This window comes from Xiphias gladius, chromosome 1 (assembly GCF_016859285.1).
Source record: "Xiphias gladius isolate SHS-SW01 ecotype Sanya breed wild chromosome 1, ASM1685928v1, whole genome shotgun sequence".
Classification (NCBI taxonomy): domain Eukaryota; kingdom Metazoa; phylum Chordata; class Actinopteri; order Istiophoriformes; family Xiphiidae; genus Xiphias; species Xiphias gladius.
Window position 1 is genome coordinate 16,624,928 of NC_053400.1, and position 21,095 is coordinate 16,646,022.

The 21,095-nt window shown below is 37.9% G+C and overlaps 1 protein-coding gene across 1 annotated transcript in view; it reads left to right on the plus strand.

Annotated features, from left to right (window-relative positions):
• spon1a (spondin 1a) overlaps positions 1 to 21,095 on the plus strand; it is a 61,997-nt gene that overhangs the window by 23,858 nt on the left and 17,044 nt on the right. Inside the window, exon 7 of the mRNA XM_040131657.1 lies at positions 20,777 to 20,841. Coding sequence (XP_039987591.1) covers positions 20,777 to 20,841 — 65 coding nt within the window. The remainder of the gene's footprint in view (positions 1 to 20,776; positions 20,842 to 21,095) is intronic.

Below are 21,095 nucleotides of genomic sequence, written 5' to 3' on the forward strand. Positions count from 1 at the left end.
GATTCCGGAGATGTTAACGTGATAATTCACACGTAAAATGCAGGCTCTTTTTCTGTCTTTCTCTGTGTTATTGTCTTCCCTCTGTTTTCTCTCAGCAAACCATTTGTCATGTTCCTCGTATTGCTTGTGCATCTTTTTGTGCGCGTGCTGCTGCATGAGGTCAGGTTTGCCACAGTGGGATAGCAATTAGCTATAAAGGGACCTCACAGAGGATGAAGTATTGACCCTAGCATTGCATCCAACCTTGCCAAGCCATGGTGGACCATGCCAAACCTCAGGGGGTGTAAGAGCATGCAGGCATTCCCTCTGTTCTTAACCAACCCCCCCATGGCCACTTCTCCCTTGCTACAGGACTCTTCTGTTTTGTTTTCTGAGTATCTTCTTGGCTCCTAGTTTAAAAAAGCGAACACCAGTGTCTAAGAGCAATAATTCTTTAATTTTTTGCTGGCATTCCTCTCTTGGCCTGTCAAGTCAGCTTTATGAGGCTAGCAGAGATATTCCTGTTTGGGAAAACAAAGCTTTCAAAAACCATAATGCCTGCCTTGGTTCCCAGGACTGTTATTATGATTGCTGAAATTGAGTATAGCCAGAGGCAAGCACATTTTGAAATGCAGTGGGATAGAGTTAGCCAATATGTGCTTTGTGCATGTGCATGTGTGTGGGCATATGAGTGGGTTCTTTATTTTTCTCATAAGGAATAAGTAGAGATATGTGTGAATTTTTGATTAAGACAACACAGGCCACAATAGTTTCCCATGCAGGTGTATTCATGTAGATGGCATGTGTCTCTGGTTACTATATGATTTGGTCTGTTTTCATGTACATCTCTTTGCATGTGTCTAACTGTGTGTGTGTGTGTGTGTGTGTGTGTGTGTGTGTGTGTGTGTGTGTGTGTGTGTGTGTGTGTGTGTGTGTGTGTGTGTGTGTGTGTGTGTGTGTGTGTGTGTGTGTGTGGGTGGCTTATGTTGACTTTACCGGTCCTCGGTGAGGCTGGCAGGCTCAGGACTCAGAGCAGTGAGAGGGATAAAAGCGGAATTATTCTGGAATCTCAGACATCTTGGCCAGAGGCAGCTTTGATAAAGCCTTCCCAGTGTCCAGAGAACTGAATCAAATAAGAGAGAAGTAGCATGCAAAGCGGAGGGGACCATCCACTGCTCCAGTCCCCCCTTTTAGTGCATCATAGTATTTGAAGATTAATCATTTACCTTGTTTTTCTTATTTGAATATGTCAGAACTTTTCTCTGAATAGTTTTCTGTTCCTGCGAGTGTGAGATGAAACAGTTCAGGGAAATTAAAATTCAAATTTATGCTAAACATCGGAATGTTTTGAACTAGCGTTGTATCTGTAGTCACTAAGGGAAATCTTTCCACTTTTTATCAGTTATAAATCAATGCTATAATACCTCTCATGCAGTGTTTCATGGGTTTATCAGCATGAGAGCTTTTCAGTTTGTTTATTAGTGACCTTAACGTCATATTAACGTCATATGTGTCACTGTGAGTTTGTTTGTGTGTTTGTGTTGCTGGTTTGTGATTATTCTGATGTCCAGTGCCAAAATTGCTATAGCTTGCAACTGGAGAACACAGAAGCATAAGAAATGAGCAAGAGGTATAGAGGGATTGGAAAAGACAGTTAGAGAAAGTGCTTCTGCTGAGCACATACTGTATAACAATAACTGAGCAGCAAAGGGGATAGACATGCTTAAAGAGACTCATGTATATACTTTATCAACTGTAAATGGGTGTTTTAGATGAAGGAAAGTATTACTCAGTGCATTTCTTTTGTGTGGCAGTTGAAAATTAAACGATGACTTACTCCCCTTAGAGGTTTTTGCAGTGGTGATTCAAGGTGACATATTAGGTCATAGGTCATAACATAACACGCATAGATGTTATTTCATGTTACAAAAGCCGATTCTCCTGAATGAACTTAGTGATATGGAATAGATACTTCTCTTATTTTTTATATCGTCATTAGATCAAGGCTAGCTAAATACAATAAACCCTTATTATAAATCTGTGTGATCTTTTATTCATGAGGTGGCCTTGACAAATCTGTTTTCAGTAATGCCTCTATCTGTTATGCTGTCCTATGTAAATGAGACCATGGCCCTGATGGTCCCCCATTCTCTGCAATCTCCATATCATTTGGTAGGTTGGGGACCTGGAGTCTGTCTTCCCAGGTGTGGGTCAAACAGCTGAAGGAGACAGAATGTGATTGACAGTTAAGGACATAACAGAGCATTCAGACATGACCACACATATTTCTGACACACAAATTGAACAGAAGTGCGTTACAGTTTCATACCTCATGACATTTGTCTCGATATTGTAGTCTTGATATGTAAGGAAGCCTGTAAGCACATTCTTACCAACATTACGTTTGTTTTTTATAAATGCTATTATCATCTGTTACAATCACTATTAATGGTCTACAATAGCTTTTCGTAAGAGTTAGGGAGATTGCAGTGATTTATTATCCAGAGACGTGTTTTTGTACTGCTACAGCTTTCGCTAATTCCAAGTTATTGCTCATTCCATTACTTTTAGTGCAGCATCTTTCATTTTTAATGTTGCATTATTTTGCCTCAAATGCATTCGAAAGCTCATTACTTTGTGTGTGTGTGTGTGCGTGTGTGTGTGCGTGTGTTTGTGTGTGGGCACTGCACACAAACAGTAATAATAGTTACTCTGTGAATATTATTCTGATTTAGAGAGAAAACTGACAAAAGCAGAAAATCTATGTTATCAGCTTAGGCTGGCTTCATCTTGGATGGTGGACTGAAAGGGTAGTGAAACTGGCCAGTCCTTGTAGCAGTGTATTGAAGAGTTGGCTTTTCAGTTGTAAATACAGTTGTGAGCTAAATATATTTGGACTGAATTATGGATTCTGGTCCATAGCTGTGTGTGATGCAGTGTTTCAATAAGGATGCATAAGTTGTGTCTGATGTGGTATGTACTGTATATATGATAAACAAATGGATGGATTATATCTGGGTTTAGTTTGAAACTTAAGGGCTCAATGTGAATTTGTAGAGTTGTGTGTTCTTACCAGCTGTCGCAGTTTCAGGATCATCACACACTTCACTGCAGTACCTCAATGACCGCTGACCTCCTTACAGAGCAAGGATTCTGGAAGTAAGAATGAAAGTTGGTAAAATGGAAGAAAAGCTTAGAGAGCGACAGGCAGCCTGAACTGGGTCATCAAAGGCAGTTACCTCAATTCATCTCTAATAATATCCCCTTGCCCTGGGCCTAGGTCTGCTGGAGTTGCCTGTATGATGGCTCAGGCTGTTTGATGAATGAATGTGCCAGGCAGCACTATAGGCTTCCAGACTGCACTGCGAGGCTCAGAGATTGCCACCGAGGACAGCCACGGTCAGCAAATCAATTCACAGCTCTCTGGAGAAGTAGTCAGCGCTTAGAAAACTCATCTGCCTTAAGCATGGAAGATTCTCTTGTCACCACGTTTTCTCCCTCACCTGCGGGATGTTCTCCTGTCCTGTTTTTAGCAAGATTGGTGTGACTGAAGTGACTTCACCTATGCAGTATCTGAACTGCAGCTTATTCTGCAGGGCAGGATATGGGAATGTCAGTGGAGATTTAATTAACACCTGAAGGCTGTGTATGGCTTTACGCTATGCACTGATAACAGCCAGCTTGCATCCCATTGGAATTGCGAAGCAATTTTTTATGTCTATTAATAGTTTGTAGTACGTGCTGGGACACACAGATCAGAGATTCCTGAGCAGAACTTTGATTCCAACATCAGAGGAGCTCCTATCCCACCCTGGGTAAAGGCTCCTATAGACCAAGTGGGGCTTTGGCTTGCAGGCAGAAAACAACTCTTAATTTCACATAATTGTCTTGTCCCAGGCAATAGTTTGACCATTTTGAATATAGAATGAAGTATTCTGGCATCGTTAGCCTGAGCAGAATCCTTCTGACACATAAGTAAATACTAACTAAATTAGGCAATTATAAAATAAGCAAAGGCGTATTTAGCAGTTTTAAGTTTCTTATTATTCGTGTTCAGAAAATGTTTGTTCAGCAGCTCACATTCTGCTTTCATATTAGGTTGCCAAAAGATAAAGCAGAAATTCATGCAGTAGTCATTCTTCTCCTCCTAGTACATATTCCTTGTTTCCCTGCCACAATCTTTAATGTCAGGATGATTCAGTGACAAAGCATATGAATGACTTATCTGCATAGTTCTGCACTCATAGGAAATAAAGTTTCCTGATAATATTAATGAGCTGAAAAAATAACAGAAGCATTTGCATGGTAATTAGCACTAATGATCTTTTTAGCATGATGATTATACAGGATTTGCTGCAGGCTGATATTCCAAAGTGGTCTGAAAAGACAGAAGCTCCAGCTGTTACTGCGTCACATGCAGGTCTTCCTACTATTGAAGTGAGTGAAGGGATGTTACCTCCCTCATGTTGTTAGCATAGCCACCAGGAGCTGTGGATAGCCATGGGTAACATCTCTCACCAGAAACTGTTTGAATGATATAAGCAATTTCCATAGCAGTCTCCTCTCTGCTTTTGCTTCAGTGTCAGACTGGCTTTGTCAGCATTAAAGATGCTAATACAGTTTGATTTGCATTGGGAACCTGGTTATCTGTGCTACCTCATCTGTTTTCTGAAGCAAAACTCAGGGAAACATTATCATCACTGTTTAATGAAAGCTCAACCTTAAAGAGTCTCTGTGTAAAATAAATATTTCATGGCCAGGAGATGCATTCCAGGGACAATTTCAAACATGTTCCACACTCGCGCACACACAAACACACACACACACACACACACACACACACACACACACACACACACACACACACACACACACACACACACACACACACACACACACACACACACACACACACACACATTCACAGAAAGTATCAGAGTCATAGTGCCTAAGCTCTTTCTTTTGGTACATAGCCAGGGGATAATTTTGACATGATGGACTGTTGAGTTCACACAAGTTGTGGCTGTTACGTTTCCTGATCTTATACAATTTGCTTTAAACAGTAAACAATTGGCATTAAACAGTAAATATTTGAAAAGCAATTGAAAGACACAGTGTAAAGCAGTCAAACATTAAAAATACTGTATAATCACACAAAAAACCGAACTCCCAGCAGTCTACTCCAATTGTAATTATTCACTGTTTAGCAGACGGATACTAGTGATAAATGAGGTGACACCTCTTTCTGCTTTCAAAAGTGAAAGTTGGTGGTGGTGGCCTGAGAGCATTCACTGAGTAAGGGCCGAGATGGATTAGCAGTGATTTCCTTCTCAACATCCCATGCTGGTTCTCCAACATGGAATGTATGAAGGTCTTATGAGCTTTATTGTGATGTTATATCTGCATCAAAGTTCTTGAGAATCCTCATTAAAGAGTCCTTGCTGGGCTTTGGCGTGTTCCATGTCAGTTTCAGATCTGGTTTTATTGCTGTTTTGTATCACTCCATTCAATGATTGGGCATCTATACTGAGTGCTATCTTAACCAAGATTTTCCTCCCAAGAAGAACAGCAGCATAAGCTGTTTCTGCATGTGCCCCAACATGATATGCGTATGTTTATGTTGACAAAGCCCTCTAGTGTCAATAGTAATTATGGAGGGAGCAAAGACGGAAGTCAGATTGTTGTTATAAGTCTGGTTGTGATACAGTGAAAAAGTCCAGTAGGGTGGGGGTTGGGATGGATGGATGGGTCACAAAACAATCAGGACACTGCTGTTTGTTTTCCATTTCCAATCAACAGTTGACGTCATGACCGCAATTGTTACCAAAGTTACCCAAGCCTTGTAACCATGACAACAAAGGTCCCTTAACCTTTGTGACATAGTTCGTTTAATCCAAACCATCATGTTTCTCTAAACCTAATCAAGTCATTTTTGTGTCTAAATCTAATCAAACCTTAACCATAGTGAAGTCACATCATAAAATCGATTCATTTTTCACTTGTGATTTGTAACAGTTTTGGAAGGCACAGGCAAATGATATCGTCCTGCCAAAAAAAAAAAATGCTTCTATGTGTCATTATAGAGGGTATAATTTAATTTGGATATATATATACAAAGAATAATGGGGAGAGAACACATCCTTGAAGGACTCATGTGTTTGTGGTAATAGAGGAGAATTGGCCCTTTTTAAATAAGATATACTGTACACTGTCTGATAATAATTTCTTAATCCTTAGAGTCATCTGGTTGTTGATATGCATCTCCTATAGCCTACTCCCAAAATTATTCGCTGTGTATTGACTGGGTTCAAAAAGTTACTGCTGCACTGTTTTTCCCATCCCCACATCCCATGAATTTAAGGGCCTTTCTTGTCATTTTTGTTCAATCAATCCAACACAAGCAGATATTGAACTACCATTTCTGTTTTTACATCTGTTCCATGAACACATCTTATTACTGTATGTAGGTTTACTCTTGTGGAAATACTGCAAAAGAACACTAAAGATTGCAATGTAGTAAGTAAAATGGATATTCCAATAAAATGGTCCTAATCCCAATTCATGTCCTTTAACATGCAATGTCTGCCAACAACAAGTCTCCATAAGATATTTATATTTCTCTATGTAATATAGCTTCCTTTAATGGTCTTCCATCATCTATGGTGTTTTGAAGAGAGAAGTGTCAATGTTACGTTGGAGGGGAAGTTTTGAAAGGTTTTGGACAACCTTTCTTCATCTTGACCCTGATCAAATGGCTGATGCTCAAATGCAGCCAAATGAAGAATTTACACTGTAAGGTGTGGGACAACAGAAAATTGTCCCTTTAGGAAAAACAATTATTATTATTATTATCATTATTATTATTATTTTAAACTTAGTGTGACGCCAATTCTTTTGCTTGCTATTGCTGATCAGCTTGGGAAATTCCTAGTGAGCAAACTTAATTTTGTTCAGCTTAAATGTATAAGCAAAGTTACCTTCTTAAAGCCAAATCCATACTCATAACTTTAGTTTCAGTCATAATTGAGATTTTCACCACTTGCATTTAATCTATTAGGTATTCTTTGACACGTGTTTGTAGCATTTCATGTGCTTAAAACAGTGTTGATTTATGGTAGTTGATGGTTGTAGCAGGTTTTTGATGGCTTTTTGAGAGGTTTTCTTCATTTTGCAGTGTGAATAGTCATAGACAGCTGTATGGCTGCCTTCCCAAACATATTCATATTAAACCATTACAAAAGTCACTGGAGCAAGCAGGCAATATTAAACCATATTAACACTGTGACTCTGTTCCTAACCATTGCATTTGCATTGATGCCAGTTTAAATGCCGTCTCTTGCCTAACAGGGAATTACGAATGCTAAATCAAGCATTGCAAATGAAGGTTCACTGCGCTTGTCAGAACTAGATGGAAATTATTCATGCAATATGAATCTTTTCTGAGAATATGTTATCTACACTGCATGATGTTTCTTTAATGGATACAAGCGGTCCTCTGTTCTGGACATGACTCCACTGAGCTTTTTACAATATATAGTTCGTTACACAAGCCAGTTCATTGGAGTGAGCAAACATATTTAAAAGAAAAGCAAGCTAGACTATAAGGGAGCTACCTGTAAATATATATATATATTTTTTTACACTCTCCTAATAGGAGCCTTCATGCCCATGCCATGATTTGTGCTTTTTGTCTACATTCATATATAACCTAAACAAATTAGTAACATAGAAAGCAGACAGCCACTGCCAGAAACTTCAGAGCAGTATGTTTTGGTAGGTGTCAAAACTCTCTCTGTGTGCGGTGAAACTAAATTCACTCCTGAAAGTGCAGCTCTCAATCATTTGATTGATTTGACTGCTCATGTCCATATAAAGATTGTAAACAAATGCTTGTTGATCATCGATGCATAACTGTATGTTTCTTTGTTGCTGGGACTCATTTCTCCCCAAGAAGAATGTATTGTGATTTTAGCCAGTGTGTTGTCTTTGTGCTGAGAGGGGATCATAGCTAATGCAGAACAGAGGTGAGCACCATATTTGTAAACATTTAGATGCCTACATACTACTCTATATCCTTGTTTATTGTCCGCATATTGGCCAGCAGAAAAATGTGCCACTGTTAAAGGAAAAATAGCCTCAAAACAAACACAGCTTTACTTGTTTTGCAGATATTCTAAATGGAAATTTGCTGAAAAAAGGTTTGCAAGTTGAATACAAAAATTTATTTTTTATGGCCTTGAAATCCAAATAATTATCTTTCACAAATGGCAGATCTGTATTGTATAGCTGTAGGCAGAAGTGACACATGCATCAGTTCTGCATTCAGTGAGGGTTTATGAAGTGAATTCATAAGTAGAGAATGATTTGGATGTGGCAGACAGAGAGTAATAAACACTTTCACTTTACTCTAATATGGGTTAGGCGTGATATTTACCTTCTCCTGTTTGTCTACAATGCTGCTGTCTCTCATCGTAAAGTCTTTTTACAGATTTAGTAGTGTTGCCAAGTGCATTTCTGAACTCCTAATCCCCCAAAATACCATAGAGTCCCTCAGGTACTGCAATCAGAGGTTTTTAGTGGCCAGAGGTTGAGACTGATGTATGGTTAGGCTTTTGCTGTCGCTGCACTTTTTTTCCTTTCTTTTTTTTTCATTTTTAAAAATTTAAGCCTACTTATTCATGGGACTTTCACTGTGTCTGAAAAAATGCATGCTCTTTTCATCTACACTTGTGATACTAATGACTCTAAGAAGACAAAACTTTGAAAGAAAACTGTCATCTTTTGCTGCCTGAGGCAATCACTTCTTCAATAGTCCACTCTTATCCTGTCTCTGTCTTTGCTTTCTTATCTAAACTCCCAGTGTTCCTCACCATCAAATTCAGAGCGACACGAAACGTAAATTTGCAGAGGATCTGACAGACAGTACGTAGGGGGCATGTAAGGGCTGTAAGTTTTATCTGTTATAAGTATTTACCTTTCTATCAGTCTGTCTCTCTGTCAGACTATTGGATAAAGTTTGGGCAGGTGTCCATGTATCAATAAATTTGAAGTCACAGAAAAACTTGTTTCAGGAATTGCAAACTTGCAGGAATAAATCCTCTCAAATCCTTTAGTGTGGCCACTCATATTCTATAGTGCACATCACAAATTGTTATTTTCTCCAACTTATGTTTTTGCAACGCTGATTCAGTAAATATAGACAAAACACGTTTCAAATTGTGAGAAATCATAAGATGTGCATTTATTCAAGTCATTATGTGAATGTGGTCAGTGATAATTGTTTGGGGGCATAGCCATCCTGCCTGCCTCCCTGCTTGGGATGAATATCAAACCAGTTAAGTGGAAAGAAATAAGCATTAACAATGACATTTGTTTTGTGGATGTCTTTATTCCTTCTTGGACCAAGATATTACTACTAAAAAATAATAATAAGCAAAAAAGCAATGAAACGCAAAACTTTGGAGAGGCATCTCCTCAGAAGGAGAGTTATGTTTCATCTAACACCTGTAGCTGCGATACTTTTCAGCATCACATTCTTTCTGTCAGTAGTCCCTGTATATTTACACATACTGTATTTACAAAAGGGAGCTTTCTGGCACAGTCATTCCTGATTTCCACTGATAGATCTGCTTAATCAATTCTGAGTGTGTCAGTTCGAAGTGGTTTGGTACCTCTGCCAGGGAAGTTATGTGATCACCCAGGTTTGATTGTTTGTTTGTTTATTTGTCAGCAGGATTACACAAAAACTACTGAACCGATTTCCACTGAACTTGGTGGAGGGATGGGGAACGGGATGGGGAAAGTAAGAATCCATTAAATTATGGGGCAGATCCGGATCATTTACTATGAATTAGAATTTTTTCCTCTGAGGTCTGGTGTATGTTGTTTGACGTTGCCTCTGGTGGAGGTCTGCACTCTACTGAACACATTTTCTAGTTTCACCAATGTTCTACAAGAAGGATGAATCCTAATCCATTTTCCACTGAGAGCAGACACAGGGATGACCAGCCTCCAAAGGATGCTGCACTTTCAACTCAGAAGTTACAAAATAGAAGTGCACAACAAAATTTAAAATACCATACAAAAATAAGAAAGGAATACAAACCATGGGATAAATCAGAAAAAAAACTCCTCCTACTTTATTAGCACTGATAAAGAATTATTTCTGGTACCAATATTGGTCAGTTAATGTTTTTATACAGTATTTTACTTTATATTTTGTTGTTGAATTGTCAGCCATGTTAAAAATACCTTTAGTGTATACTAACAACATGTTCTAGTTGTCAGGTCTTAATAAGGCGGCACATAAGCTGTTTCCAATATTCTGTTCCTCTGATATACAGTTGTATACAAATTGCATATTTTGTTGACTTAGTGAAAAGGAGTAAATATAAACCTTTAAAAATCCTTAAATGATATTAAAAATTAGCCTTTCTTCAGATGTTCATGCACTGTTTTATTGCACTTTTTATTTAACAGACTTGAAAAAACATTTTAAAATCCAGCAATTGTAGCATGTGCAAACGTTTGGGCACACTATTTAGGCAGTAAGTAGTAGTTGCATACAACTGGTGGACAAAACTATATGAAATATTTGCATACAGTTCAATCAGCGCCTCAGATGCTGTGTCAGCTAGATGTGATCATAAACTTCACAAAGATAATGTAGGGCTGTTTATGTAGCTATTGGATTAGATTGAACAGGTTCACTAGATAAAGTGGTAATTTACATAATAATATAAAACATGTCTCTATGGTTACATCCAGCAAACTGTAGCAATCATTTATACTAATTATGATGTTGTGCTTAAATTTATACGATAATCATGAAAACAAAAAATTGAACTTAAACACTAAAATGATTATAAACCAATAAATCATGATCATATGGTCACACGGTGCCAAAAAGTGAGGTTAAGATTGCAGCGGCTTTGCCTTATCCTGAAAATATGGTTAAGATTATTATTTTTTGCCTGAAAACAGCCGTCAGCCTTCTTTGATCCACTAAAATGACTGATGCTGCGCATAAAGTGCTTGCGTTAGTGTCAATACTGATCACACAAACACACACACATGCAAAAATTGTATTTCCTCAAATAAAAACCGGGTGTCAATTAAAAGCTTAGTCTCCAATAATGGCTGGGGGTGTGGTCGACATGAACAAATAAAGGCCAGCCCCCAAATACAGGCTTGGGAAAGGGTGGATAAACTCTTTGTGCCTGTCTTAAAAAATGCATGCCAGTCAAGCATAGTGTACATTTCTACCATTTTAATTTAATAAATTCAATAATATAATCAAACTATTTTCAACACTTTGTTGTTTTGGATTACTCATCCAAGTATTATCTAAGTATGATTGTCCTACTTCAGTCACTGTGGGTGTATGTGTGCATCCATTTTGCTTCGTCATCCTTTAATACCATTCGGCTATTGTTGCATATGGTATGCCTACACATGTTTCACAATAAAAGCCCTTTTAAGAAATGAAGGGTGTCATTCCACTGAAATGCTGGAGGACTTTTAAATATAAAACGGTTACAGGAAGGGTTGAGTTTGCATTAACAGAGAAATGCAGTAACTTAAACAGGGCAAACGGGAATAGATCAAGACCAGGTTGTAAAATATGGCCAGTTATATTTCTCAAACAGAGGGAATTAGAGTATTGACACATAGATACAACCCTGGTACTAATAAAGGCCTGTCACTTTCTGCAGTTGATGTAAATAAAGGCCGTGGCCACTATTTGAGGAAATACGGTATGCACAGATGTTCAGAATCATTGATAGTGTATGACTAGGTTGGCATTTGAAAGCTGCCAAGCTATACAGCCTTTTTTTTCCCCCCAGACAACACATGTGTCAGAGCCAACACAACACATGTATCAGTGTTTCCTTGCAGGTTGAGTTTATTTTTGATGGTCTAGGCTCTGAAATCTGGCACCTGAGTGGCGACTGCCAAGCAGCCTTGCGTTCACGAGCAATCACAGTAATTTGTGCTATATTATTGTACTATTTAGGCAGATATTTCAAGTGAGCCATACTTTGAATTCTAATTTAATGCAAACTTTTTTTTCTTAAAAAATGAAATCCAAGTACAAACAAAAATGGCCATCTGAATTCACCTAAATGACCAGTGGTTCATAGATTAACCCTACAGAAAGAGTATAAGGCGTCCTGTAATAAATCCTACAGTAAGACGTTCCACCTAATCACTTTAAGCAAGCTATTGACTGAGAAGCACAAAGGTTTCCTGTGGGCATGACCACCCTGCACAGTTGTCCTGGTAATGGAAGAGAAGGAGAAAAAGATGTTAGGGTTGCTAAGATTTTTTGTACCACTGCGAGAACCGTGCACTACTTGGGTATTACCTCGCCATGGTAGTATTTAAAGACTATACCCTCAGCTCGCCTTGAGCCAATTTCATGGCTGATCTCCTCAACGAGAGGGAGTGTGACAGGTCAATTCCTACCCAGCAGGATAGACTTGGCCTGTGAGGTTCAGAGGCCTCTGACAATGGGTTCAATTCAATCACATAATGTTGCTGTTTAACAGTTCATGAAAAAAATCAAGTACAAATTAAGGAGAAGCCTAATTATGCAGTAATACACTGGTAACATTGATGTAAATATTCATCAGTTTTCTTTTCTGCATACTTGAGAACCATATATTGATTCGTGAACTGCATTTAATCAGAGGAAAGAGCATCCACCAAATAAAAATTAAGAAGTAAAACCACCCGAGGTTGACATGAAAACAAAACATTTTTCAGGGACACTCTAGGCTTGGGAATCATAACTCACAATACTACCATGATATCTTGCATTTCTGAGATACTGTTAAACAATTTAATCGCAATCTGATAGCTAAATGACACTTAGTGACACTGTGTTCATTCATACACTAAACCAACCGGCAATTGACCACAACCAGCCACCATTGACTCCTACAATATCTGGATGCTGCTTCACATATACTGCCCTCCTGCAAGATCTTTGCCAGTTGTTTATAAGCAAGTATCAAAATTAAAATCTTCCTCACACATCCCTCGTTGCATCTCTTCCTTGCATCTTAGTCCTTCCCACTGAAGACATAAAAAAAGATGCAACAAAAAGATGTGAGGAGAGAGAAATCAAGGAAACACATTTTTAGAAAAGTGAGGCGTTCTTTCCTCAGAACCATCAACCGAAGCAACATCCATTTCTGTGACATCCTAACTGTTCTTTATTGACTTTTGACTTTGTATTTGCCCATATATGGAGTGTCCAAATAGTAATAATAAGGGTGCACACTGGTTAATAAAAATCAGCAATTAGTACAGTATTTATACACAGATCAGTTGAACCACGGTGTATAGATGTACACTCTCCACAACAACAAACAAAAAACATCCAGTGAGTGGCAGTTCTGCAGACAGAAATGCCTTGTTAATGGGAGAGGTCAGAGCACCTTGAGGCGGATGAGCTACAACAGCAGGAGGCCGCGTTGGGTTCCACTCTTGTCAGCCATTTACAGACATCTGAAGCTGCAATGGGAACAGGCTCACCAAACTTGACAGTTGAAAATTGGAAAAATGTAGCCTAGTCTGATGAATCTGGATTTCTGCTGAGGCACGCAGATTGTAGGATCAGAATTCGGTGTCAACAACATGAATCCATGGATCCAACGTGCCTTGGACTTTTTCTTGGCATACTTTGGGCCCCTTAATGCCATTCAGTCATGCTTTGAATGCCAGAGCCTGAGTATTGTTACTGACCATGTGCATCCCTTTATGGCCACATCCTACCATCTTGTAATAGCTACTTCCAGAATGATAATGCATCATGTCACAAAGCAAAAGTCGTTTCAAACTGGTTTCATAAACGTGACAATGAGTTCGGTGTACTTCAGCGGCCTCACCATTGAACAGATCTGAATCCAATATAACAACTTTGGGATGTGGTCGAACATCCATATCTGGCGCCTAACTTTTTGAGGGTCATCTTCGCAAATTTGGAAGTTATTCCAGACTTTTGACTTTTTCGACATCTTTCTAGCGTAGCTGTAACTTGTAGGCCAGTCACATGGTCACGTGTCACTGCCCCAGTGTCAGTTCTGGTAACGATAGATGAGAGCTGTGACAGACAAAACTGTCACTAAGATTAAATGTCCTTGTCTGAGAATAACTAATAATAATTAATGTTGATGCCGAATGAATAATGTTGGATTACTACTCTTTCTTATTTCATGGGCTATTTGGGATTTCTGTGGTAATGAATATATTATAATAATTATTATTATAATAAAGACCCAAAGCATTCAAATACTGATTTGGACGTCGGTTACCATGGCAACATTAGAAGCTTCGAAGCTTTGAGGCATTCGGGTAAGCCCTAAAAATGTCTCACATCAAAGTCAAGTTTCTACTCGACACACCCGGATTTTCAGCCTCAGATGTAACTGAATAGAGATGATGATAAAACACTGAAAATGTGTTTATATGCTGAAAGGCATATAAACAGGAAGAGGAGGAGAGTCTACCTCTGCCTGACTATAATGTTATCCATGATACAGATGAAAGGAGGAAATAATAGATCATGAACAGAAAAATCTTTCTAATGAATAAAAAAAAGTTTCTTTATGGTTTTTTGTTAATCAGACCTACAGTTAACAGATCCATTATTTTTAACAAGATGGTGAATCAGAAAATAAATAAAATCTGAAACTTGGGCCACTTGAGCCACTTGAGCTGGTTCTGTGATTGGTCTGTCAGTGTCTGTCATGTGTTTTCAAACCAGTCCGATCAGCTGCAGTGTCCAGGCATAAGCTGATTTCCAATAAGGAGTATGTTAGTCTGGTAAAAGACTTCTGCAAAGGCTGCTCTCGTGCACCCTCGCTCATGTCTCTTAAGGGATCCCTCCATGCTCATTCAGCCTTTGCTCCTATGAGCAGAAATTAGGGCATTGTAATGATTTCTGGATCAAGCAAGGAGTAACGAACGATTGCATGTATAACTTAGCAACATTCACCAATATTATAAAATACTTCTGCTTTCTGTTTATGGTTTTCTGAGTTTTGTGAAATGTTTGTTACCCTTTTATTTTTACAAAATGACTGTTAAAATTCCCATACGAGAGTGCTTCTTTTGGATTAAGAAAAAAAAACAAAAACAATGCATTAAGAGTAAATTGTTAGCCTGACTTTGATAAAAATGCCCTTGCTTCACTGGACCATGGTGAGATAATTGACGTGGAGCAGATGTTGGGTTTATTGTATAGAATATTTTAATAAGTAACACTTTGTACTGTAATTTGTGCCCCAGTGTTTGTCCAGTTGGGCAGATGTGTCTGGCTGCTGTGGTCTGACAGTGATTAATGACAGGACGGTTGTGATGCACAACATGATGCACCAATACAATATGATAATTACAAAAACAGATTTGCATTCCTTTTGGATATGTTTAGGGAAATTGTAAGAGAAATGGTGATACTCATTGGAATGACGAAAGAGTCAAAAACCTTTTAGACAAAACAGGCAAAATGTTTTGAGCTTCTGTTGAAAGTCACATCCTGTAGACTGTGAAAATGCAGTGCTAATGATCTTTTGTCAAAGATAACATCAGAGTGCTCAGGGAAAAAACAACAAAAAAATTAAAAGACAGGAAAAGACCAACTGTAATGCACCAGTTTTCATTTAATCAGTCATTTATGTGGCACAAGTGATGAAAACACCATATTTCCTAAATGCATCAATTCAAGATTGCAACAAATCAGCATTTTTTGTGACTGACTTGTGACAATGTATTTTGAAGCAGCACGGGTTTTGAAGGAGCTTAAGGGGACTCCGGGTCATGAAACTTAGTCAGAACAATGATATAAATGGGTAATTCAATTAACATGAGAAAAAAACTGAAACTGGAACCTCGAAATGTAAAAGCATTGAGAACCAGTACTGTGGATTTATCAGTAACTAATGGCTTGCTCTACTAAAACATATCAATTGAAAAGACACTTCTTGAGCCCATTCTAATGAGTTCCTGAGAGCTTTTCCCTTAGTTACCATCCTATAGGATACAACAGAATTATAGATTTGCTTTTGCTCAATATTAAATTAGCAGAGGGAAATGACTCTCTGAGAGGCTAACTGCTGTTGGTTTGGCAGGAGAAACAAGAGACAAGTTACATTGCTAATAGAGCTTAGCGCTAGACATCCCTGTCATTGGTGGAAATACACTCAATCTGAGCAGTTTACACATAATCTTTGAAATTTTATCCCTCTGTCTGCCTTTGACAAATGCATGAACAAAAAAACTGAAAAGTACGGTGGCCCAAATGTGCAAAAAAATGTAAGAAAACAAATTAATAAAGCAACAATACAATATTAAAGAAAACATTAAAACAGAAACAAACAAACAGATTAGCAAAACTGGAATTAAAAATTGACGTAAAAAAAAGATGACCAAAAAAAGGAACCACAATGAAATTTTTCAGCAAAAATTATATGAAAATTATGTTGCATTTCCAGGCAGGAGTATGGTTTCCAGGAATTTATTATTATGTACCACACCTCCCTCTGTGGTTTTAAAATGAAGAGAGGATGAGACATGCAGTGATTTGAAATCACACCTCTTGATGTTAGTGATATGTGTAGGAAGGCTCGACCTTTGGTCCATGAGTAAAATGACCATACATAAAACATTTTATTAAAAACACTACAATAACTGTACTTCCAGATATACGGGCTGTAATATAATGCTCATCTGTCTATTGTGACTAACGTTACTATAAACTTCATCTAGTAAACTAAGTTTAAAATTTGTTTTAGTCCCCACATTTTTTTGCCAAAGTTGTGAAAGTATATGTAAGTAGCTGACAGGTAGTCAAATGTATCCATGGGGGATATGCTCTGCTCTCACTCAGAAGCCTGCTTCTATAGTAAATTTGCAAACGTTGTGCATTTCTCTTAAATGTTGTATGTGTCATTCCAGGGTGCTAACCCTTTAAAAAGCAAGCAGCAAGTTTCTCCTTCCTTTTGCTCCTGCTGTCAGTGACATCAGTTAACATAAGTGTACATTTTAGCCTGGCATACTAATGGTTTAACTGAATGAATGGAGGCAGGCGCAGTTTTACTTGTTAAATGAGAAATGCAAGAGTTTTGGGAATTGCTGCCAAGGTAATGATCTGCTGCTCACTCTGTCATTAAGCCAATAAATCTCTGTGCTACCAGTCATTAAATCTAAGAGCAAAGTTGTGTGAAGTGGTAAAAAAGAGTTTATTTATGACTTTAATATTTGTCTCTAATGGATGGACACAGCCAAAATATGCTGCTTTCTCTCCTGAGTCGAAAAGAGAAGAGGTTTACAGTTGCATATACATGAGAAGAGAGCAACTCAATTAAATATTAGTAATGAACATTATTTAATTTTTTTCCCATTTTTTCCAAAAAAGATACCTGTTTAAACCTTCATGTAAGTCAAACTGCAACATAGGTCAGCAAGACCCAGATTTCAATAGGTTTGTCCAGAAATTACAAAATCATAACACTACAGCCATGAGTAATGAGTGGAAAGCATTTCAAAGACTTGAAAATAGAAAATAGCCGTTTTTTACTGGTTTTGATCATGTATACTATTTAAATTATTATTTTATCCACACAATATTGTTACTTGTGATACTTTGATTATTTTTAACATTGAGATTGTTCTTTGCTCCTGAAAAGTTAAAATTTTTGAAAAGCTGTCTAAATCTAGATAACTACTCATAGAACGCCTGTCCCCATATCAATGATCAAAGAGAAGCTCTGACCTGAAAAATGTTGTTAAAAAAAGGGTCAGGGGGCTCCAGATTCATTAGGAATCATCCACTGGGGACCATCAGTGTCTTTACCAATTTCATGGCAATCTGGTGAGCTGTCAACATACTGTATCTTTCTGCAGACGCAAAGTGTTACAAGCCTACTGTATCTATGTCAAAAGGAGTCCATTAGGATGTAAGGGTCCCTGACTTGGTAGATTAATATTCTAGCTGAAGCTTGCAAGTTGTGCTTTTGGTGATGAAGGAGGCTATTTACCCGTGTAATGCTCTTGATTTGCATGCATTTTTAGTGACTAAGATGAAAACTCTAGCAACAGAGGTAAAAAATTAGAAGTATCCGAAGTTATCTTGTGCCTGTGTCTATAACTGTGCAACTGTAAAACATGAAATGTAACTATAAATTCAGTAAACTTGTACATTTAAGCGTTAAGTAAAAATTACATTCTTGATGCTCTAAGTCCATCGTCACCAGAGGAGGAGGGCACTGATGCTGTCAATTATAAGGAAATAAAAAGTTAATCGTAGGCCTACTGTACCCAGTCGCATATGTGCCTCAGGCTACTGCATAGCTTGCGGACACTGTACTGACAAGTTTGCAGTTAATTATGAAACGTATCCATTCCGTCAAAATGTCTCGGGAGTTACTCAGTGAAGGGTTTCTGGTAATTAGTATGTGATGATTAGAAATATTGGATCACATCCTCTGTATTGATCCTACAGAGACTTTCTATAGATGACTGAAGACTCAATTATGGCTGAAGCGAAGAGAGCCAACAGTGAGATTGTACTCTATACCCTGTTTTATACACAGTTTCTATTATTTTTATTACATTGATATGTATATTACAAGTTCAGTCAAAACTGAAATGCAAATATCAATGTATTTGTTTGTGAAAAGGTCTTAGGGCTGATTGGAGGCTGAGTGATGTAGCTAATGAACACGATAGCCTGAAACATGGCACTCTACTTTTATAATCCAAGAGAGGTTGGTGTTATTTAGGAAAATATGTTACACCTTCATTATAGATACAAAATACCTCATCACGATTTCCGAATCATTCTAAAATTGTACTTTAATGCATGTCGCTAACTATTTTTGGGATTATATTTTGCGGTGTTCATGACCAGAGGCACACAGTGTGCCTGCTGATAACTTATGAATGGTTAAAAGCTGGCATCAATTACATCCAATCATATCAGCTCCTCTGATCCTGTTAAAAGCAGTGCCCTCAGCTGCATGACTTACTGACACTTTGGAGGTGGAGTAGAGAGTCTCCTAAGAAGAAACAAATATTCTTATCAGAGAGGGACAGAGCTGCACCACTTCAGCTTCCACGTACTGCTCTCCACTTTGATATTTTAAAATCACTTTATGGCGGAGAAACAACATTTTCTCACCTCTTCACACCTTCAAAGCAGAATCATGCTAATTTTACAAAATTGTGCATGAGGATTGGCTGATACAAAGAAGGCCTTTACCAACAATTATGCCCATTGTATATATGACCATTTAGTTATAGTTACTTTTGGCTGGTTGAGAGCAAAATAGAGAAAAATAGAGGGAAAGAGACAGAGCCTGAGAAATCTGTTATGCTGTTTCTAGGGTCGCAGGTGCAGAACGTGAAATGTGCCCTTTTCAGTAGTTATAAGTTACATCTTGACAGTTCATTGTGTTCTGAAAAAGGGCTACAAAAGGCAAAATTGTGGCATTTAAGCATTTACTCGAAAGTGTAAAGCTTCCTGAGGCATCCAATACTGTGTCGTGTTGTGAAGACACCCACATAGGTATATAATAAGTAATAAAATATTTTAATTCATAGCACAGGCACAGCCTATCAGTAACATCCTTGAATCTGAAATAGGATTAGTCTGCTATGCCTATTATCAGAATATCAGATTTGCTGTAATGAAATTTTATAACACAGAGCAAGAGATGGGGATTCTGACATATTGGGTACAGGAGCAAAACGTTTTTTCTGACTATATGCTGGCCACAGGAAGTAAAGTTGCTAACATCATTGTGATATCTAAGCACATTTCTGGAAATACTTACTTTATTCAATTAGATGTATTCACTTACATGAAAAGTAACCAAAATGAGCCCATTTTGTATTATAACTTCCGAACCCATTCAGAGACAAAGGCGGAACCAAAACATCAAACACAAATAGAACATGTTTGAAACACTTTCTTGACACCATAATATCTTCTATTGCCAAAGATTTCACCAGAATGCATCCATGTGGAATTCCTTGAATTAGTCGGGGCCATGAGTGGCAAGGGAAACAGAGCCATTTAAAGTGCTTATTACATTGGCAGTGAACATAGTACACAGGCATGCCAACGTCATTGATTTGACAACATGAGACTATCCTGAGTAATTTTTCCTGTGTGCCATCAGTGGCATCTTTCTCATGCCAAGTTCACTATGTTTTCAAGGTATGCTTTAGTGTCCGTGAAAGACTTCTGGAGCCTAGTTCCTAGAAAAAGTTTTGGTATTTTGTTTGTGATATAAGTTTAAGTGTTTACCTTTTCTTGAAGTAACATTTTTTTGGCGCAGTTTGTCAGAACAGTTATTTGAATTTGACCTGAGTACTGTAGCAGAAACTAAATGCCTTTCTTCTGTTCTGAACTGGTTTCAGCATTTAGGACATAATTCGGACATTTTTGTGAGGATTCAGTGGTAACATCTTCTCTCATCTTCTGTTGAGAACATTTAGTTTCCGCGTCTCTTGAGTCCTCTGGGCCATATTTCCATTGAAAGATACGTTTTTCCTCCAGTTCCAGTTAGAGGTGTTTTCAGTTCCTTTGACCACACATGCCACCTTCATCCTCTGACCATAATGATTTTATACATTTTTTAAAAAGTATGAAAATGTAAAAAAAAGTCTTCCATTGATCCTTTTTAATCATTCACCTACGATGAGTGATTGTTCAATTGTGAAGTGGCGATTTTTCAGGGGACTAAGATTGAGCTTTTGTGTCCTTTTGTCTGTCTCTTTCCTCTAGGGTGATGAGGTCCTGACAGTAATCAAAATGAAAGCACAGTGGCCAGCCTGGCAACCACTCAATGTGTAAGTAATATATCTTGGTTATTATATATAAATGAGAATAAATACTAATGAAATACTTCATAGCGCCTTCTGTTCCAGGATTTTGCGACAAAGCTAGAAAACTTCAATACGTCAAATGAAGCAACCAAGCAACCATTGCAACTTTTGATAATCTGTTTACCAAACTATTACATGGCAAATTAATTCTTTTAAAATCTTTTAAATCATCATAAAACATTTATAAGGTAAAACACTAATACGGATAAACTGGACAC